This window comes from Oncorhynchus masou, chromosome 13 (genome assembly GCF_036934945.1).
Source record: "Oncorhynchus masou masou isolate Uvic2021 chromosome 13, UVic_Omas_1.1, whole genome shotgun sequence".
In the NCBI taxonomy this organism is placed as follows: Eukaryota; Metazoa; Chordata; class Actinopteri; order Salmoniformes; family Salmonidae; genus Oncorhynchus; species Oncorhynchus masou.
Genome location: NC_088224.1, coordinates 2,799,428 through 2,816,453, shown reverse-complemented (window position 1 = coordinate 2,816,453; position 17,026 = coordinate 2,799,428). Strand labels below are relative to the sequence as shown.

At 44.4% G+C, this 17,026-nt stretch overlaps 1 protein-coding gene across 1 annotated transcript in view; it reads right to left on the bottom strand.

The window, feature by feature from the left end:
- The window catches only part of LOC135551653 (CUB and sushi domain-containing protein 2-like), a 947,993-nt gene that overhangs the window by 218,802 nt on the left and 712,165 nt on the right, over positions 1-17,026 (bottom strand). The window contains 4 exon segments of the mRNA XM_064982833.1: positions 709-805; positions 9,417-9,541; positions 11,284-11,487; positions 12,958-13,053. Of these exon segments, the coding sequence (XP_064838905.1) occupies positions 709-805; positions 9,417-9,541; positions 11,284-11,487; positions 12,958-13,053 (522 nt within the window).

Below are 17,026 nucleotides of genomic sequence, written 5' to 3'. Positions count from 1 at the left end.
GCAGCAGAGTAACAAGTGGGTTACTCACTGGTAACGGACAGGCTGTGGTGGTAATATTGAGCAACTCATGGGAGTCATGGATATATTTGATGGTTTTTGAAAAAAATACTTAACCATCCCCACCTAAGTTAAACAGCATGGTGCAACACTCCACCAACACACATAGAAAGAGATAGAGAAATAGAGAAGGAGAGAGAAATAGAGAAGGAGAGAGAAATAGAGAAGGAGAGAGAAATAGAGAAGGAGAGAGAAATAGAGAAGGAGAGAGAAATAGAGAAGGAGAGAGAAATAGAGAAGGAGAGAGAAATAGAGAAGGAGAGAGAAATAGAGAAGGAGAGAGAAATAGAGAAGGAGAGAGAAATAGAGAAGGAGAGAGAAATAGAGAAGGAGAGAGAAAGAGAGAAGGAGAGAGAAATAGAGAAGGAGAGAGAAATAGAGAAGGAGAGAGAAATAGAGAAGGAGAGAGAAATAGAGAAGGAGAGAGAAATAGAGAAGGAGAGAGAAATAGAGAAGGAGAGAGAAAGAGAGAAGGAGAGAGAAAGAGAGAAGGAGAGAGAAATAGAGAAGGAGAGAGAAATAGAGAAGGAGAGAGAAATAGAGAAGGAGAGAGAAATAGAGAAGGAGAGAGAAATAGAGAAGGAGAGAGAAATAGAGAAAGAGAGAGAAATAGAGAAGGAGAGAGAAATAGAGAAGGAGAGAGTGACTCACCTGAGAAGCTCCCCAGCATGGTGTCGCTGTTGTCTCCTCCATCAAACACCTCTAGAGAATCCCAGTTCTGTTCAGTCACAAAACTGATCACCTGGATCTGAGGAGAGGAGAGAGAAAGAGGAGATATGAGGACAGGAGAGGAGAAGAGAGGAGAGGAGAGGAGATATGAGGACAGGAGAGGAGAAGAGAGGAGAGGAGAAGAGAGGACAGGAGAGGAGAAGAGAGGAGAGGAGAGGAGAATAGAGGAGAGGAGAGGAGAGGTGAAGAGAGGAGAATAGAGGAGAGGAGAAGAGAGGAGGAGAGGAGACGAGAGGAGAGGAGAATAGAGGAGAGGTGTGTAAATTCAAAGGGTCCAATTCAGGAAAGTCATATGCATGTACAAATTACTTCAACAACAACCTGTAACCTGCACACTGACTCGGTACCGGGACATATATATATATATAGCCGTGTTATTGTCATGTAATTTTATTGTGTTACTTTTTTTGTTACTTTTTGATTTATTTTTACTTTAATTTATTTAGTAAATATTTTCTTAACTCTATTTCTTTAACTGCATTGTTGGTTAAGGGACTTGTAAGTCAGCATTTCACGGTAAGGTCCTACACTTGTTGTGTTCGGATGTGAGAAAATACAATGTGATTTGATAGTGATGTAATTAACTGTGGAGATGCAGCTCTCATTATCATCTCTCTCCTCAACCACTGGGCATAACAGCTTCTTCCCCCAAAAAACCACTATCTCTATTATTCTAAAGACCGTCTGTACTGCTGTTCAACTGCTGGCTTTTCATCAAATGCAAGACATAGGGCCAAGACTGTACAGAAACAACAAGATATTAAAATCACTTAGATTAGAGGAGAGACGAAGGGCGAAGACTGTACAGAAACACAGGGAATAGAAACTAATAACAACATGAACAATATAATTCCCTCCCTCTAGTCTGGGGATGAGAGAGGCTTTAGTTGACCAAACACTGCACATACATCCCCAATGACACACTATTCACTACATACTGCACTAATTTTGGCCTAAGGGGTAGCAGTGTACTATATAGGGATTAGGGTGCAGTTTTGGTCCTCCCTCCCTCTCTCTCTCCCCTCCCTCTACATCTCCCTCCCTCCCTCTCTCTACATCTCTCTCTCTCCCTCCCTCTCTCTCTCTCTCTTCAAAAGGTTTTATAGGCATGGGAAACATGTTTACATTGCCAAAGCAAGTGAAACAGACAAACAGAAGTTACATTTATTTTTTATTCTTTATTTTACTAGGCAAGTCAGTTAAGAACAAATTCTTATTTTCAATGACAGCCTAGGAACAGTGGGTTAACTGCCTGTTCAGGGGCAGAAGGACAGATTTGTACCTTGTCAGCTCGAGGAATCAAACTTGCAACCTTTCAGTTTCTAGTCCAACGCTCTAACCACTAGGCTACCCTGCCATCCCGAACAATAACAGTAAATATTACACTCACACAAAAGAATAAAGACATTTCAAATTTCAAAAGTATGTCAATATACAGTGTTGAAAAAGTGTGCAAAAGGGGAAATAAATCACCATCATTTTGGGTTGTATTTACAGTGTTGTTTGTTCTTCACTGGTTGACCTTTTCTCGTTGCAACAGGTCACAAATCCTGCTGCTGTGATGTCACACTGTGGAATTTCATCCAGTAGATATGGGAGTTCATCAACATTGGATTTGTTTTTGAATTCTTTGTGGATCTGTGTAATCTGAGGGAAATATGTCTCTCTAATATGGTCATACATTGGGCAGGAGGTTCGGAAGTGCAGCTCAGTTTCCACCTCATTTTGTGGGCAGTGAGCACATAGCCTGTCTTCTCTTGAGAGCCATGTCTGCCTACGGCGGCCTTTCTCAATAGCAAGGCTATGCTCACTGAGTCTGTAGATAGTCAAAGCTTTCCTTAATTTTGGGTCAGTCACAGTGGACAGGTATTCTGCCACTGTGTACTCTCTGTTTAGGGCCAAATAGCATTCCAGTTTGCTCTGTTTTTTTGTTAATTCTTTCCAATGTGTCAAGGAATGATCCTTTTTGTTTTCTCATGATTTGGTTGGGTCTAATTGTGCTGTTGTCCTGGGGCTCTGTAGGGTGTGTTTGTGAACAGAGCCCCAGGACCAGCTTGCTTAGGGGACTCTTCTCCAGTTTCATCTCTCTGTAGGTGATGGCTTTGTCATGGAAGGTTTGGGAATAATTTATTAATCAAACCGCACGCCTCCAACTCAATCATCAAGTTTGCGGACGACACAACAGTGGTAGGCTTGATTACCAACAACAACGAGACGGCCTACAGGGAGGAGGTGAGGGCCCTCAGAGTGTGGAGTCAGGACAATAACCTCACACTCAACGTCAACAAAACTAAGGAGATGATTGTGGACTTCAGGAAACAGCAGAGGGAACACCCCCCTATCCACATCGATGGAACAGTAGTGGAGAGGGTAGCAAGTTTTAAGTTCCTCGGCATACACATCACAGACAAACTGAATTGGTCCACTCACACAGACAGCATCGTGAAGAAGGTGCCTCTTCAACCTCAGGAGGCTGAAGAAATTTGGCTTGTCACCAAAAACACTCACAAACTTCTACAGATGCACAATCGAGAGCATCCTGGCGGGCTGTATCACCACCTGGTACGGCAACTGCTCCGCCCACAACCGTAAGGCTCTCCAGAGGGTAGTGAGGTCTGCACAACGTATCACCGGGGGCAAACTACCTGCCCTCCAGGACACCTACACCACCCGATGTTACAGGAAGGCCATAGAGATCATCAAGGACAACACCCACCCGAGCCACTGCCTGTTCATCCCGCTATCATCCAGAAGACGAGGTCAGTACAGGTGCATCAAAGCTGGGACCGAGAGACTGAAAAACAGCTTCTATCTCAAGGCCATCAGACTGTTAAACAGCAACCACTAACATTGAGTGGCTGCTGCCAACATAACTGACTCAACTCCAGCCACTTCAATAATGGGAATTGATGGGAAAGGATGTAAAATATATCACTAGCCACTTTAAACAATGCTACCTAATATAATGTTTACATACCCTACATTATTCATCTCATATGTGTACGTATATACTGTACTCTATCATCTACTGCATCCTTATGTTATACATGTATCACTAGCCACTTTAACTATGCCACTTTGTTTACATACTCATCTCATATGTATATACTGTACTCGATACCATCTACTGTATGTTTCCTATGCTGCTCTGCACCATCACTCATTCATATCTTTATGTACATATTCTTTATCAATTTACTGTGTATAAGAAATTAGTTTTGGAATTGTTAGTTAGATCACTTAGATTTTATAATGTATGTTTTTCCCTAAAAAAACATTCCATCAATTTGTATTACCTCAAGCCAATTCAGGCAAAATCTTTTTTGAAGTTAAAACGTCTTTGGGAGGGAGGTATTTTGACGACCGGAGGAAAAGCCCAAAGTAAACCGCCTGCTACTACTGCTACCAGAAGCTAGGATATGCATATAATGATTCGTGGATTTGGATAGAAACTCTAAAGGTTCTAAAACGGTTAAAATGATGTCTGTGAGTATAACAGAACTGAAATGGCAGGCAAAACCCTGAGGACAAACCATCCCCCCCCCCAATTTTGTTTTTTCATCCTACCACTGATTTCAATGGCTGCCACTTTTATAATAGGGTGAAATCATGCCTGATTGCAGTTCCTAGATTTCAACAATCAATGTGTTTCAGCAAATCATATACACTGCATTCGGAAAGTATTCAGACCCCTTGACTTTTTCCACATTGTGTTACATTACAGCCTTATTCTAAAACTTATGCTGTATGAAGATTCCATTCGGGTGTAGCAGGTTTGGATTACACTGTGAAAGCCTGCGCCTGCAGAGCTGTTCAGTGCAGTTACACTGTAGCTGGTGCAGAGTACAGTGCATTCGGAAAGTATTCAGACCCCTTGACTTTTTCCACATTGTGTTACATTACAGCCTTTTTCTAAAACCTTTTTTTTATCACATCAATCTACACACAAAACTCCATAATGACAACTCAAAACAGGTTTGCAAATGTATATATATATAAAAAAAATGGAAATATCACATTTACATAAGTATTCAGGTGCTTTACTCAGTACTTTGTTGAAGTACCTTTGGCAGCGATTACAGCCTTGAGTCTTCTTGGGTACGACGCTACATGCTTGACACACCTGTATTTGGGGAAGTTCCTCCCAATCTTCTCTGCAGATCCTCTCAAGCTCTGTCAGGTGGGATGGGGAGAGTCACTTCACAGCTATTTTCAGGTCTCTCCAGAGATGTCCGATCGGGTTCAAGTCTGGGCTCTGGCTGGGCCACTCAAGGACATTCCCGAAGCCACTCTTGCGTTGTTTGCTTAAGGCTGCTGTCCTGTTGGAAGGTGACCCTTCACCCCAGTCTGAGGTCCTGAGCGCTCTGGAGCAGGTTTTCAGTAAGGATCTCTCTTTACTTTGCTCTGTTCATCTTTCCCTCGATCCTGACTAGTCTCCCTGCAGCTGAAAAACATCCCCACAGTTTAATGCTGCCACCACCATGCTTCCCGATAGGGATGGTGTCAGATTTCATCTAACCGTGATCCTTGGCATTCAGACCATAGAGTGCAATCTTGGTTTCATCAGACCAGAGAATATTGTTTCACATGGTCTGAGAGTCTTTAGGTGCCTCTCTGAGCTCTATGGACAATTCCTTTGACCTCATGGCTTGGTTTTCGCTCTGGCATGCATTATCAACTGTGGGACCTTTATAGTCAGGTGTGTGTCTTTCCATATCATGTCCAATCAATTGAATTTACGACAGGTGGACTCCCAATCAAGTTGTAGAAACATCTCAAGGATGATCAATGGAAACAGGATACACCTGAGCTCCATTTAGAGTCTCATACAAAAGGGTCTGAATACTTATGTAAATGATTTCCGTCATTATGGGATATTGTGTGTAGATTTATAAGGGGGATAAACAATGTAATATATTTTATAATAAGGCTCTAACATAAACAAATATGGAAAAAGTCAAGGGGTCTGAATAGTTTCTGAATGCACGGTAGCTGAAATTTGGAGAGCCAATGGGATGATATTGAGAGCTCGTGCCAGCAAATAATATAGCTGAAATCAGAAGAAGATTAACATAAAACGGGAGAAGAGATGTCAGCGTGGCAAACAAACATAGCTATCTACTGCAAATAACAATAAGGTTAGTTAGCTTGATTTAAATCGCATGTAAATGAACAAGTTTAAAGTTTTGTTAAACAAAAAATAAAAAAAATGATTGTAAAGTAATTGAAATTGCAACATCAACTCGATAATTTTAACTGATTAACTACAAATGTTTTGTTTCATAATATAGCTGACAATGTTGCTGTAGCCTGCACATCTTCCTATTTTAACAGCAAATCCTGCTGGGCCCAACGTCAATCCTGCTGGGCCCCAGCAACGTTGACATTGTTGTTTTATCCTGCTGGGCCCCAGCAACGTTGACGTTGTAGTTTTATCCTGCTGGGCCCAATGTTGACGTTGTAGTTTTATCCTGCCGGGCCCAACGTTGACATTGTCGTTTTATCCTGCTGGGCCCAACGTTGACGTTGTAGTTTTATCCTGCTGGGCCCAACGTTGACGTTGTAGTTTTATCCTGCCGGGCCCAACGTTGACATTGTCGTTTTATCCTGCTGGGCCCAACGTTGACATTGTCGTTTTATCCTGCTGGGCCCAACGTTCACATTGTAGTTTTATTTCAACATGTTTGTGGTTTCTTGGCAAGTTGTTGACACAAGTTGGGTCCTTTGAAAATAAATAAAAACCTAATTACATTTGTGCTCCCATTTGCCTACTTTATCTTTGAGATCTTTTAAAATAAATGAAACAGTTTTGTGATACTCTCATCTTGTAGTATAGGTACATTCATAACTGTTTTATAACACTTAAAATGAATGTCACTTTGGGTAAAATGTTACCGAGGATTAAAGACTGCAGGAGCTTGTCTTCAGAACACTTTTGAGACACAAAAACGTCTGGAAACCTCTGCTGGTGACTCATATAAACTCAGTAAAACATCTTATTTGTTTGTCCTGTTAAGGTTTCTGGGGTGACAGCAAGAACACAGACAGTGGAAGAACAGTGACGTGTGGACGGTTGCTTGTATCAACGAGGAGCAACATCCAGCCTGACTTCAGATAACTTTGGATGAATGAAAGTCTGATAAAAAGAGAGACTCATGACAAGCTGATAAAAGGCTTGTAGAGGAGTGTGACTGTATTAAATATCTAGGGGACAGTCTAGAGGACAGACTAGATGACAGACTAGAGGAGAGTTTAGAGGACAGAACTGGACAGTCTAGAGGAGAGTCTAGCGGACAGTCTAGAGGAGAGTCTAGAGGAGAGTCTAGAGGAGAGTCTAGAGGACAGTCTGGAGGACAGTCTATTGGACAGTCAAGAGGACAGTCTAGGGGACAGTCCAGCGGACAGTAGAGAGGATAGTCTAGTGGACAGTCTAGAGGAGAGTCTAGAGGACAGTCTATTGGACAGTCAAGAGGACAGTCTAGGGGACAGTCCAGTGGACAGTAGAGAGGAGAGTCTAGTGGACAGTCTAGAGGACAGTCTAGCGGACAGTCTAGAGGAGAGTCTAGAGTAGAGTCTAGGACAATCTAGCGGACAGTCTAGAGGACAGTCTAGAGGACAGTCTAGAGGACAGTCAGATGACAGTCTAGAGGACAATCTAGGATGACAGTCTAGATGACAGTCTGGCGGATAGTATAGAGGACAGTCTAGCGGACAGTCTAGAGGACAGTGTAGTGGAAAGTCTAGAGGACAGTCTAGCGGACAGTCTAGATGACAGTCTAGAGGACAGTCCAGACAGTAGAATATTCACATCTGTATTCCTGATCCTAAATATCTAGAGGACAGTCTAAAGGACAGTCTAGCTGACAGTCTAGCAGAGAGTCTAGCAGACAGTCTAGAGGACAATTTAGCAGACAGTCTAGAGGACAGTCTAGCGGACAGTCTAGAGGACAGGTTAGAGGACAGTCTAGAGGACAGTTTAGAGGACAGTCTAGAGGACAGTTTAGAGGACAGTTTAGTGGACAGTCTAGCGGACAATGTAGCAGACAGTCTAGAGAATAGTCTAGCGTATAGTCTAGAGGACAGTCTAGCTGACAGTCTAGCAGAGAGTCTAGCAGACAGTCTAGAGGACAATTTAGCAGACAGTCTAGAGGACAGTCTAGCGGACAGTCTATAGGACAGTCTAGCGGACAGTCTAGAGGACAGGTTAGAGGACAGTCTAGAGGACAGTCTAGCGGACAATTTAGCAGACAGTCTAGAGGATAGTCTAGCGTATAGTCTAGAGGACAGTTTAGAGGAAAGTCTAGAGGACAGTATAGCAGATAGTCTAGAGGACAGTCTAGAGGAGAGTCTAGAGGACAGTCTAGAGGACAGTCTAGAGGACAGTCTAGCGGACAGTCTAGAGGACAGGTTAGAGGACAGTCTAGAGGACAGTTTAGAGGACAGTCTAGAGGACAGTCTAGCGGACAATGTAGCGGACAGTCTAGAGGATAGTCTAGTGTATAGTCTAGAGGACAGTCTAGAGGACAGTCTAGAGGAGAGTCTAGAGGACAGTCTAGAGGACAGTCTAGAGGACAGTCTAGATGACAGTCTAGATGACAGTCTAGCGGATAGTCTAGCGGACAGTCTATATGACAGGTTAGATGACAGGTTAGAGGACAGTCTAGAGGACAGTCCAGAGGACAGTCTAGAGAACAATCTAGAGGACAGTCTAGAGGACAGTCAGATGACAGTCTAGAGGACAATCTAGGATGACAGTCTAGATGACAGTCTGGCAGATAGTCTAGAGGACAGTCTAGCTGACAGTCTAGCAGAGAGTCTAGCAGACAGTCTAGAGGACAATTTAGCGGACAGTCTATAGGACAGTCTAGCGGACAGTCTAGAGGACAGGTTAGAGGACAGTCTAGAGGACAGTTTAGAGGACAGTCTAGAGGACAGTATAGCGGATAGTCTAGAGGACAGTCTAGAGGAGAGTCTAGAGGACAGTCTAGAGGACAGTCTAGAGGACAGGTTAGAGGACAGTCTAGAGGACAGTTTAGAGGACAGTCTAGAGGACAGTCTAGCGGACAATGTAGCGGACAGTCTAGAGGACAGTTTAGAGGAAAGTTTAGAGGACAGTATAGCGGATAGTCTAGAGGTCAGTCTAGAGGACAGTCTAGAGGACAGTCTAGAGGACAGTCTAGGGGACAGTCTAGAGGACAGTCTAGGGGACAGTCTAGAGGACAGTCTAGAGGACAGTCCAGAGGACAGTCTAGAGGACAGTCTAGAGGACAGTCTAGAGGACAGTCCAGAGGACAGTCCAGAGGACAGTCTAGAGGACAGTCTAGAGGACAGTCTAGAGGACAGTCTAGAGGACAGTCTAGAGGACAGTCCAGAGGACAGTCTAGAGGACAGTCTAGAGGACAGTCTAGAGGACAGTCTAGGGGACAGTCTAGGGGACAGTCTAGGGGACAGTCTAGAGGACAGTCTAGAGGACAGTCTAGGGGACAGTCTAGGGGACAGTCTAGAGGACAGTCTAGAGGACAGTCTAGAGGACAGTCCAGAGGACAGTCCAGAGGACAGTCTAGAGGACAGTCTAGAGGACAGTCTAGAGGACAGTCCAGAGGACAGTCCAGACAGTTGAAGGTTTATACCTGTATTCCTGATCCTTCTGGGACCGTGATCTTCCAGACACAGTTGAGGCTGTTGAGATAGGGCTCAGGAAAACCAGGAGACAGGATGGTACCGGTCCGCTGGGCCAGAGTACCACCACATGGTACTGGAGGGAGGAAGAGAGAGAGAGAAGGAAGGGAGAGGGTCAAATTACCACCATATGGTACTGGGCAGGAGGAAGAGAGAGAGAGAGAGAGAGAGAGAGAGAGAGAGAGAGAGAGAGAGAGAGAGAGAGAGAGAGAGAGAGAGAGAGAGAGAGAGAGAGGGGGGGGGGGGGGCAGAGACTAACTGAAATAGCGAGGATGGCAAATAAAGAGAGAGGAAAACATTTACCAACAAATGATCATTTAGAGAACGGAAATCTGAAATATCATGAAATATGAAAATATGTAATGCAAGGCACACACAGTGGAAGACATTCTGTATCTGTGTTGAATCATCTAACACAGTGGAATCCATTCTGTATCTGTGTTGAATCATCTAACACAGTGGAATCCATTCTGTATCTGTGTTGAATCATCTAACACAGTGGAATCCATTCTGTATCTGTGTTGAATCATCTAACACAGTGGAAGACATTCTCTGTCTCTGTGTTGAATCATCTAACACAGTGGAATCCATTCTGTCTCTGTGTTGAATCATCTAACACAGTGGAATCCATTCTGTATCTGTGTTGAATCATCTAACACAGTGGAATCCATTCTGTATCTGTGTTGAATCATCTAACACAGTGGAATCCATTCTGTAGCTGTGTTGAATCATCTAACACAGTGGAATCCATTCTGTATCTGTGTTGAATCATCTAACACAGTGGAATCCATTCTGTATCTGTGTTGAATCATCTAACACAGTGGAATCCATTCTGTATCTGTGTTGAATCATCTAACACAGTGGAATCCATTCTCTGTCTCTGTGTTGAATCATCTAACACAGTGGAATCCATTCTCTGTCTCTGTGTTGAATCATCTAACACAGTGGAATCCATTCTGTATCTGTGTTGAATCATCTAACACAGTGGAATCCATTCTGTATCTGTGTTGAATCATCTAACACAGTGGAATCCATTCTGTATCTGTGTTGAATCATCTAACACAGTGGAATCCATTCTCTGTCTCTGTGTTGAATCATCTAACACAGTGGAATCCATTCTCTGTCTCTGTGTTGAATCATCTAACACAGTGGAATCCATTCTGTATCTGTGTTGAATCATCTAACACAGTGGAATCCATTCTGTATCTGTGTTGAATAATCTAACACAGTGGAATCCATTCTGTATCTGTGTTGAATCATCTAACACAGTGGAAGACATTCTCTGTCTCTGCTTGCTGCCACAGGCTGATTAACATCTGGTGGCTGTACAGGTGAACATCTGCCTCACCAGCGGGTTTCAAGGAGTGCGTGTGTGTGTGTGTGTGTGTGTGTGTGTGTGTGTGTGCTTGCATGTGTGTTTGACCCGTAGCAGTACTGCCACCTGTGTGCCTCATGGCTGCATTTGGACTGGTTGCTAGGGTCGATGCATTTGGACTGGTTGCTGGGGTCGATGCGTTTGGACTGGTTGCCAGGGTCGATGCGTTAGGACTTGTTGCTAGTGGCGACGGGGAGGCTGGGGCTAATTAGTTAGAGTCCCTCCATATCAGAGGACACAGGTGTGTGTGTGTGTGTGTGTGTGTGTGTGTGTGTGTGTGTGTGTGTGTGTGTGTGTGTCTGTGTCCTACCTATACATGTGTCTCTGTGTCCTCCCTATACAGGTGTGTCTCTGTGTCCTACCTATACAGGTGTGTCTCTGTGTCCTACCTATACAGGTGTGTCTCTGTGTCCTACCTGTACAGGTGTGTCTCTGTGTCCTACCTATACAGCTGGGTATGGATGAGTTCCAGTTAGCCAGGGCGTTGGGGACAGTCAGACACTCTACGGCGGTGGATCCCTCCAATACGTATCCCGGGGAACATTCAAAGCGGATCACGGCTCCCACAGCAAAGTTATTCCCTGTCCTCCTCCCGTTCCTGGGCTCTGGGACTGAAGTGCACTGGGTGGCACTGGTCCTTGGCACCGCTGTAGAGGAAGAGAAGAAGAGTGGTGTTTGGTCACTGTAGCTTTACCAAGTAGTGATTTTCTAGAAGCCTGAGAGCCTTTAGGTAACTCTGTAGCACAGTTAAACATCATAGATAGAGACCTATAGGTAACTCTAACTCTGTAGCACAGTTAAACATCATAGATAGAGACCTTTAGGTAACTCTGTAGCACAGTTAAACATCATAGATAGAGACCTATAGGTAACTCTGTAGCACAGTTAAACCTCATAGATAGAGACCTATAGGTAACTCTAACTCTGTAGCACAGTTAAACATCATAGATAGAGACCTATAGGTAACTCTGTAGCACAGTTAAACATCATAGATAGAGACCTTTAGGTAACTCTGTAGCACAGTTAAACCTCATAGATAGAGACCTATAGGTAACTCTAACTCTGTAGCACAGTTAAACATCATATCTAGAGACCTTTAGGTAACTCTGTAGCACAGTTAAACATCATAGATAGAGACCTATAGGTAACTCTAACTCTGTAGCACAGTTAAACATCATAGATAGAGACCTATAGGTAACTCTAACTCTGTAGCACAGTTAAACATCATATCTAGAGACCTTTAGGTAACTCTGTAGCACAGTTAAACATCATATCTAGAGACCTTTAGGTAACTCTGTAGCACAGTTAAACCTCATAGATAGAGACCTATAGGTAACTCTAACTCTGTAGCACAGTTAAACATCATAGATAGAGACCTATAGGTAACTCTAACTCTGTAGCACAGTTAAACATCATATCTAGAGACCTTTAGGTAACTCTGTAGCACAGTTAAACCTCATAGATAGAGACCTATAGGTAACTCTGTAGCACAGTTAAACATCAGAAATAGAGACCTATAGGTAACTCTGTAGCACAGTTAAACATCATAGAGAGACCTATAGATAACTCTAACTCTGTAGCACAGTAAAACATCATAGATAGAGACCTATAGGTAACTCTGTAGCACAGTTACACATCATAGATAGAGACCTATAGATAACTCTGTAGCACAGTTACTTCTTACGCACACACACACACACTCACACACACACACACACACACACACACACACACACACACACACACACACACACACACACACACACACACACACACACACACACACACACACACACACACACACACACACACCGCTCAAACACATAAGCGCATAAAAACACAGACACATAAATAGATACACCTGCACACACACATGGTAGAGGATTGGTATCCTGCTAGGGTACTGCTGTGCCTAAAAGCCCAGTCATCCATTATGTAGAGAAACAGGCTTGTTAGAACAGGCTGAGAGGTACAGAGACGGGAGAGATGTACTCCAGTGTGTGTGTGTGTCTGTGTCTGTGTCTGTCTGTCTGTCTGTCTGTCTGTCTGTCTGTCTGTCTGTCTGTCTGTCTGTCTGTCTGTCTGTCTGTCTGTCTGTCTATGTGTGTGTGTCTTACCTTGATACACCAGGTGGAATCCTTTGGAGCTGGATTGGCCTTTGGAGGTGAATCGGATTAGAACCTGATTGGATGTTGCCAACGGAAGCGACTCACCTGAGAAAGAGAGAATGAGACAGAGAAAAATAGTGGAGTGAGAGACGAGGAGGGAGAGATGGAGTAAGAGGAAAGAGAGAGGGAACAGGAGTAAGAGAGGAGGAGGAGGAAGAGGAGTGAGAGGAGGATGAAGAGGAGGAAGGAGAAGAGGAGGGATAGAGGAAGAGGGAGAAGAGGAGGGATAGAGGAAGAGGAAGAGAAGGGAGAGAGGAGGAGTGAGAAGAGGAGGGAGAGAGGAGGAGGAAGAGAGGAGGAAGAGAGGAGGAGGGAGAGGAGGAGGAAGAGGAGGAGGGAGGAGGGGAGGAAGAGAAGGGAGAGGAGAAGGAAGAGGAGTGAGAGAGGAGGAGGGAGGAGGAGGAAGAGAAAGGAGAGAGGAGGAGGAAGAGAAGGGCAAGAGGAGGGAGAGGAGGAGGAAGAGAAGAGGAGGAATAGGAGGGAGAGGAGGAGGGAGATGAGTGAGAGGAGGAGCAAGAGGAGTGAGAGGAGGAGGAAGAGAGGAGGATGAGGGCAGGAGGAAAGGGGAAGGAGAGACGAGTGAGAGGAGGAGGAAGAGAGGAGGAGGAAGAGAGGAGGATGAGTGGAGGGAGAGGAGGAGGAAGAGGATGGAGCGAGAAGGGAGAGGAGGAAGAGGAGTGAGAAGGAGAGAGAGGAGGAGGGAGAGAGGAGGAGGAAGAGGAGGGGGAAGAGGAGTGAGAGGAGGAGGAAGAGGAGGAGGAATGGAGGGAGAGGATGAGGAAGAGAGGAGGAGGAAGAGGAGGGGGAGGAGGAGGGAGAGGAGGAGGGAGAGGAGAGGAGGAGGGAGAGGAGTGAGAGGAGGAGCAAGAGGAGTGAGAGGAGGAAGAGGATGAGGAAGAGTGGATGAGAGGAGGAGGAAGGCGAAGGAGAGATGAGGGAGAAGAGGAGGAAGAGTAGTGAAAGGAGAGAGAGGAGGAGGAAGAGGAGTGAGAGGAGGAGGGAGAGGAGGAGGAAGAGGAAGGAGAGAGGAAGGAGAGGAGGTAGAGGGGTGAGAAGGAGGGAGAGGAGGAGGAAGAGAGGAGGGAGAGGAGGAGGAAGAGGAGGGAGAGGAGGAGGGAGAGGAGTGAGAGGAGGAGCAAGAGTCATGAGAAGGAGGGAGAGGAGGAGCAAGAGTCGTGAGGAGGGAGAGGAGGAGGAAGAGGAGTGAGAGGAGGAGGAAGAGGAGTGAGAGGAGGAGGAAGAGGAGTGAGAGGAGGAGGAAGAGAGGAGGATGAGAGGAAGGAAAGAGGAGGGAGAGGAGGAGGAAGAGTAGTGAGAAGGAGGAAGAGGAGGAGGAAGAGGAGGGAGAGGAGGAGGGAGAGGAGTGAGAGATGAGGAGACAGATAAACCTAGATACAACACAGGAACAATATGTGTAAGGTAAGGAATGATGGACATGTTGGAGAATACTTCATCAATCCATGGAGGCAAGCTAGTAGTAGCTAGTAGTCAATAGTAGTCACTAGTAGCAGCTAGAAGTAGCTAGTAGAAGCAAGAAGTAGCTAGTAGTAACTGGTAGTAGCTTGTAGTCATTCGTAGTAGCTAGTAGTAGCTAGCAGTCACTAGTAGTGACTAGTAGTCAATAGTAGTCACTAGTAGCAGCTAGAAGTAGTTAGTAGTAACAAGAAGTAGCTAGTAGTAACAAGTAGTAGCTTGTAGTCACTAGCAGTAGCAAGTAGTCACTAGTATTAGCTACTGATAGCTAATATATGCTAGTAGTCACTAGTAGTAGCAAATAGTCACTTGTTGCTAGTAGTCACTAGTAGTAGCTAGTAGTAGCTAATAGTTGCTAGTAGTTGCTAGTAGTAGCTAGTAGTAGCTAATAGTTGCTAGTAGTAGCTAATAGTTGCTAGTAGTATTTGGTAGTAGCTAATAGTTGCTAGTAGTAGCTAATAGTTGCTAGTAGTAGCTAGTATTACCTAGTAGTCACTAGTAGTAGCTAGTAGTAGCTAATAGTTGCTAGTAGTAGCTAGTATTCAATAGTAGTAGCTAATAGTTGCTAGTAGTAGCTTGTAGTCACTAGTAGCAGCTAGTATTATCTAGTAGTCACTAGTATTAGCTAGTAGTAGCTAATAGTTGCTAGTAGTCACTAGTATTAGCTAATAGTTGCAAGTAGAAGCTAATAGTTGCTAGTAGTATTTAATAGTAGCTAATAGTTGCTAGTAGTAGCTAGTAGTAGCTAATAGTTGCAAGTAGAAGCTAATAGTTGCTAGTAGTATTTAGTAGTAGCTAATAGTTGCTTGTAGTAGCTAATAGTTGCTAGTAGTAGCTAATAGTTGCTAGTAGTATTTAGTAGTAGCTAATAGTTGCTAGTAGTAGCTAATAGTTGCTTGTAGTAGCTAATAGTTGCTAGTAGTAGCTAATAGTTGCTAGTAGTATTTAGTAGTAGCTAATAGTTGCTAGCAGTAGCTAATAGTTGCTTGTAGTAGCTAATAGTTGCTAGTAGTAGCTAATAGTTGCTAGTAGTAGCTAATAGTTGCTAGTAGTAGCTAGTAGTCACTAGTAGTACTTCTTTCCCATGGAAGAGACAGCTGAGTTAGCCCTGTCGGAGCACATGGTTTAGTTTTGGGCCTGAAACTAATTTACACGTAACTATTTCATACCTTTTCACTTGCTAGTTTTCAATCTGACTGGTGACGGATTTTCATGTGAATATTCAAAAATCTGTATGAAAACCATATACGCATTTTCCCACCAAAATGTGTTTCCATCAATTTGCCCAATCTGGTATTGGCACGTGCACTAGTCAACAGAGTATAGTTTACATGATTGTCACGACTAATCCCGCTCCTCCGGCGCTCGTTGTCGCCAGTTAACTCATTATTACGCACACGTGTCACCATCGTTACGCGCACCAGCGCCTCGTGAGACTCACCTGGCCTCTAATCACCTTCCTGATTACATCCCACCTTCCTGATTACATCCCACCTTCCTGATGACATCCCAACTTCCTGATTACATCCCACCTTCCTGATTACATCCCAACTTCCTGATGACATCCCAACTTCCTGATGACATCCCAACTTCCTGATTACATCCCACCTTCCTGATTACATCCCACCTTCCTGATTACATCCCACCTTCCTGATTACATCCCAACTTCCTGATTACATCCCAACCTCCTGATTACATCCCACCTTCCTGATTACATCCCACCTTCCTGATGACATCCCAACTTCCTGATTACATCCCAACTTCCTGATGACATCCCAACTTCCTGATTACATCCCACCTTCCTGATTACATCCCAACTTCCTGATTACATCCCAACCTCCTGATTACATCCCACCTTCCTGATGACATCCCACCTTCCTGATTACATCCCACCTTCCTGATTACATCCCACCTTCCTGATTACATCCCACCTTCCTGATGACATCCCACCTTCCTGATTACATCCCACCTTCCTGATTACATCCCACCTTCCTGATTACATCCCACCTTCCTGATTACATCCCACCTTCCTGATTACATCCCACCTTCCTGATTACATCCCACCTTCCTGATTACATCCCACCTTCCTGATGACATCCCAACTTCCTGATGACATCCCACCTTCCTGATGACATCCCAACTTCCTGATTACATCCCAACTTCCTGATGACATCCCAACTTCCTGATTACATCCCACCTTCCTGATTACATCCCAACTTCCTGATTACATCCCAACCTCCTGATTACATCCCACCTTCCTGATGACATCCCACCTTCCTGATTACATCCCACCTTCCTGATTACATCCCACCTTCCTGATTACATCCCACCTTCCTGATGACATCCCAACTTCCTGATTACATCCCACCTTCCTGATGACATCCCAACTTCCTGATGACATCCCAACTTCCTGATGACATCCCACCTTCCTGATTACATCCCACCTTCCTGATTACATCCCACCTTCCTGATTACATCCCACCTTCCTGATGACATCCCAACTTCCTGATTACATCCCACCTTCCTGATTACATCCCACCTTCCT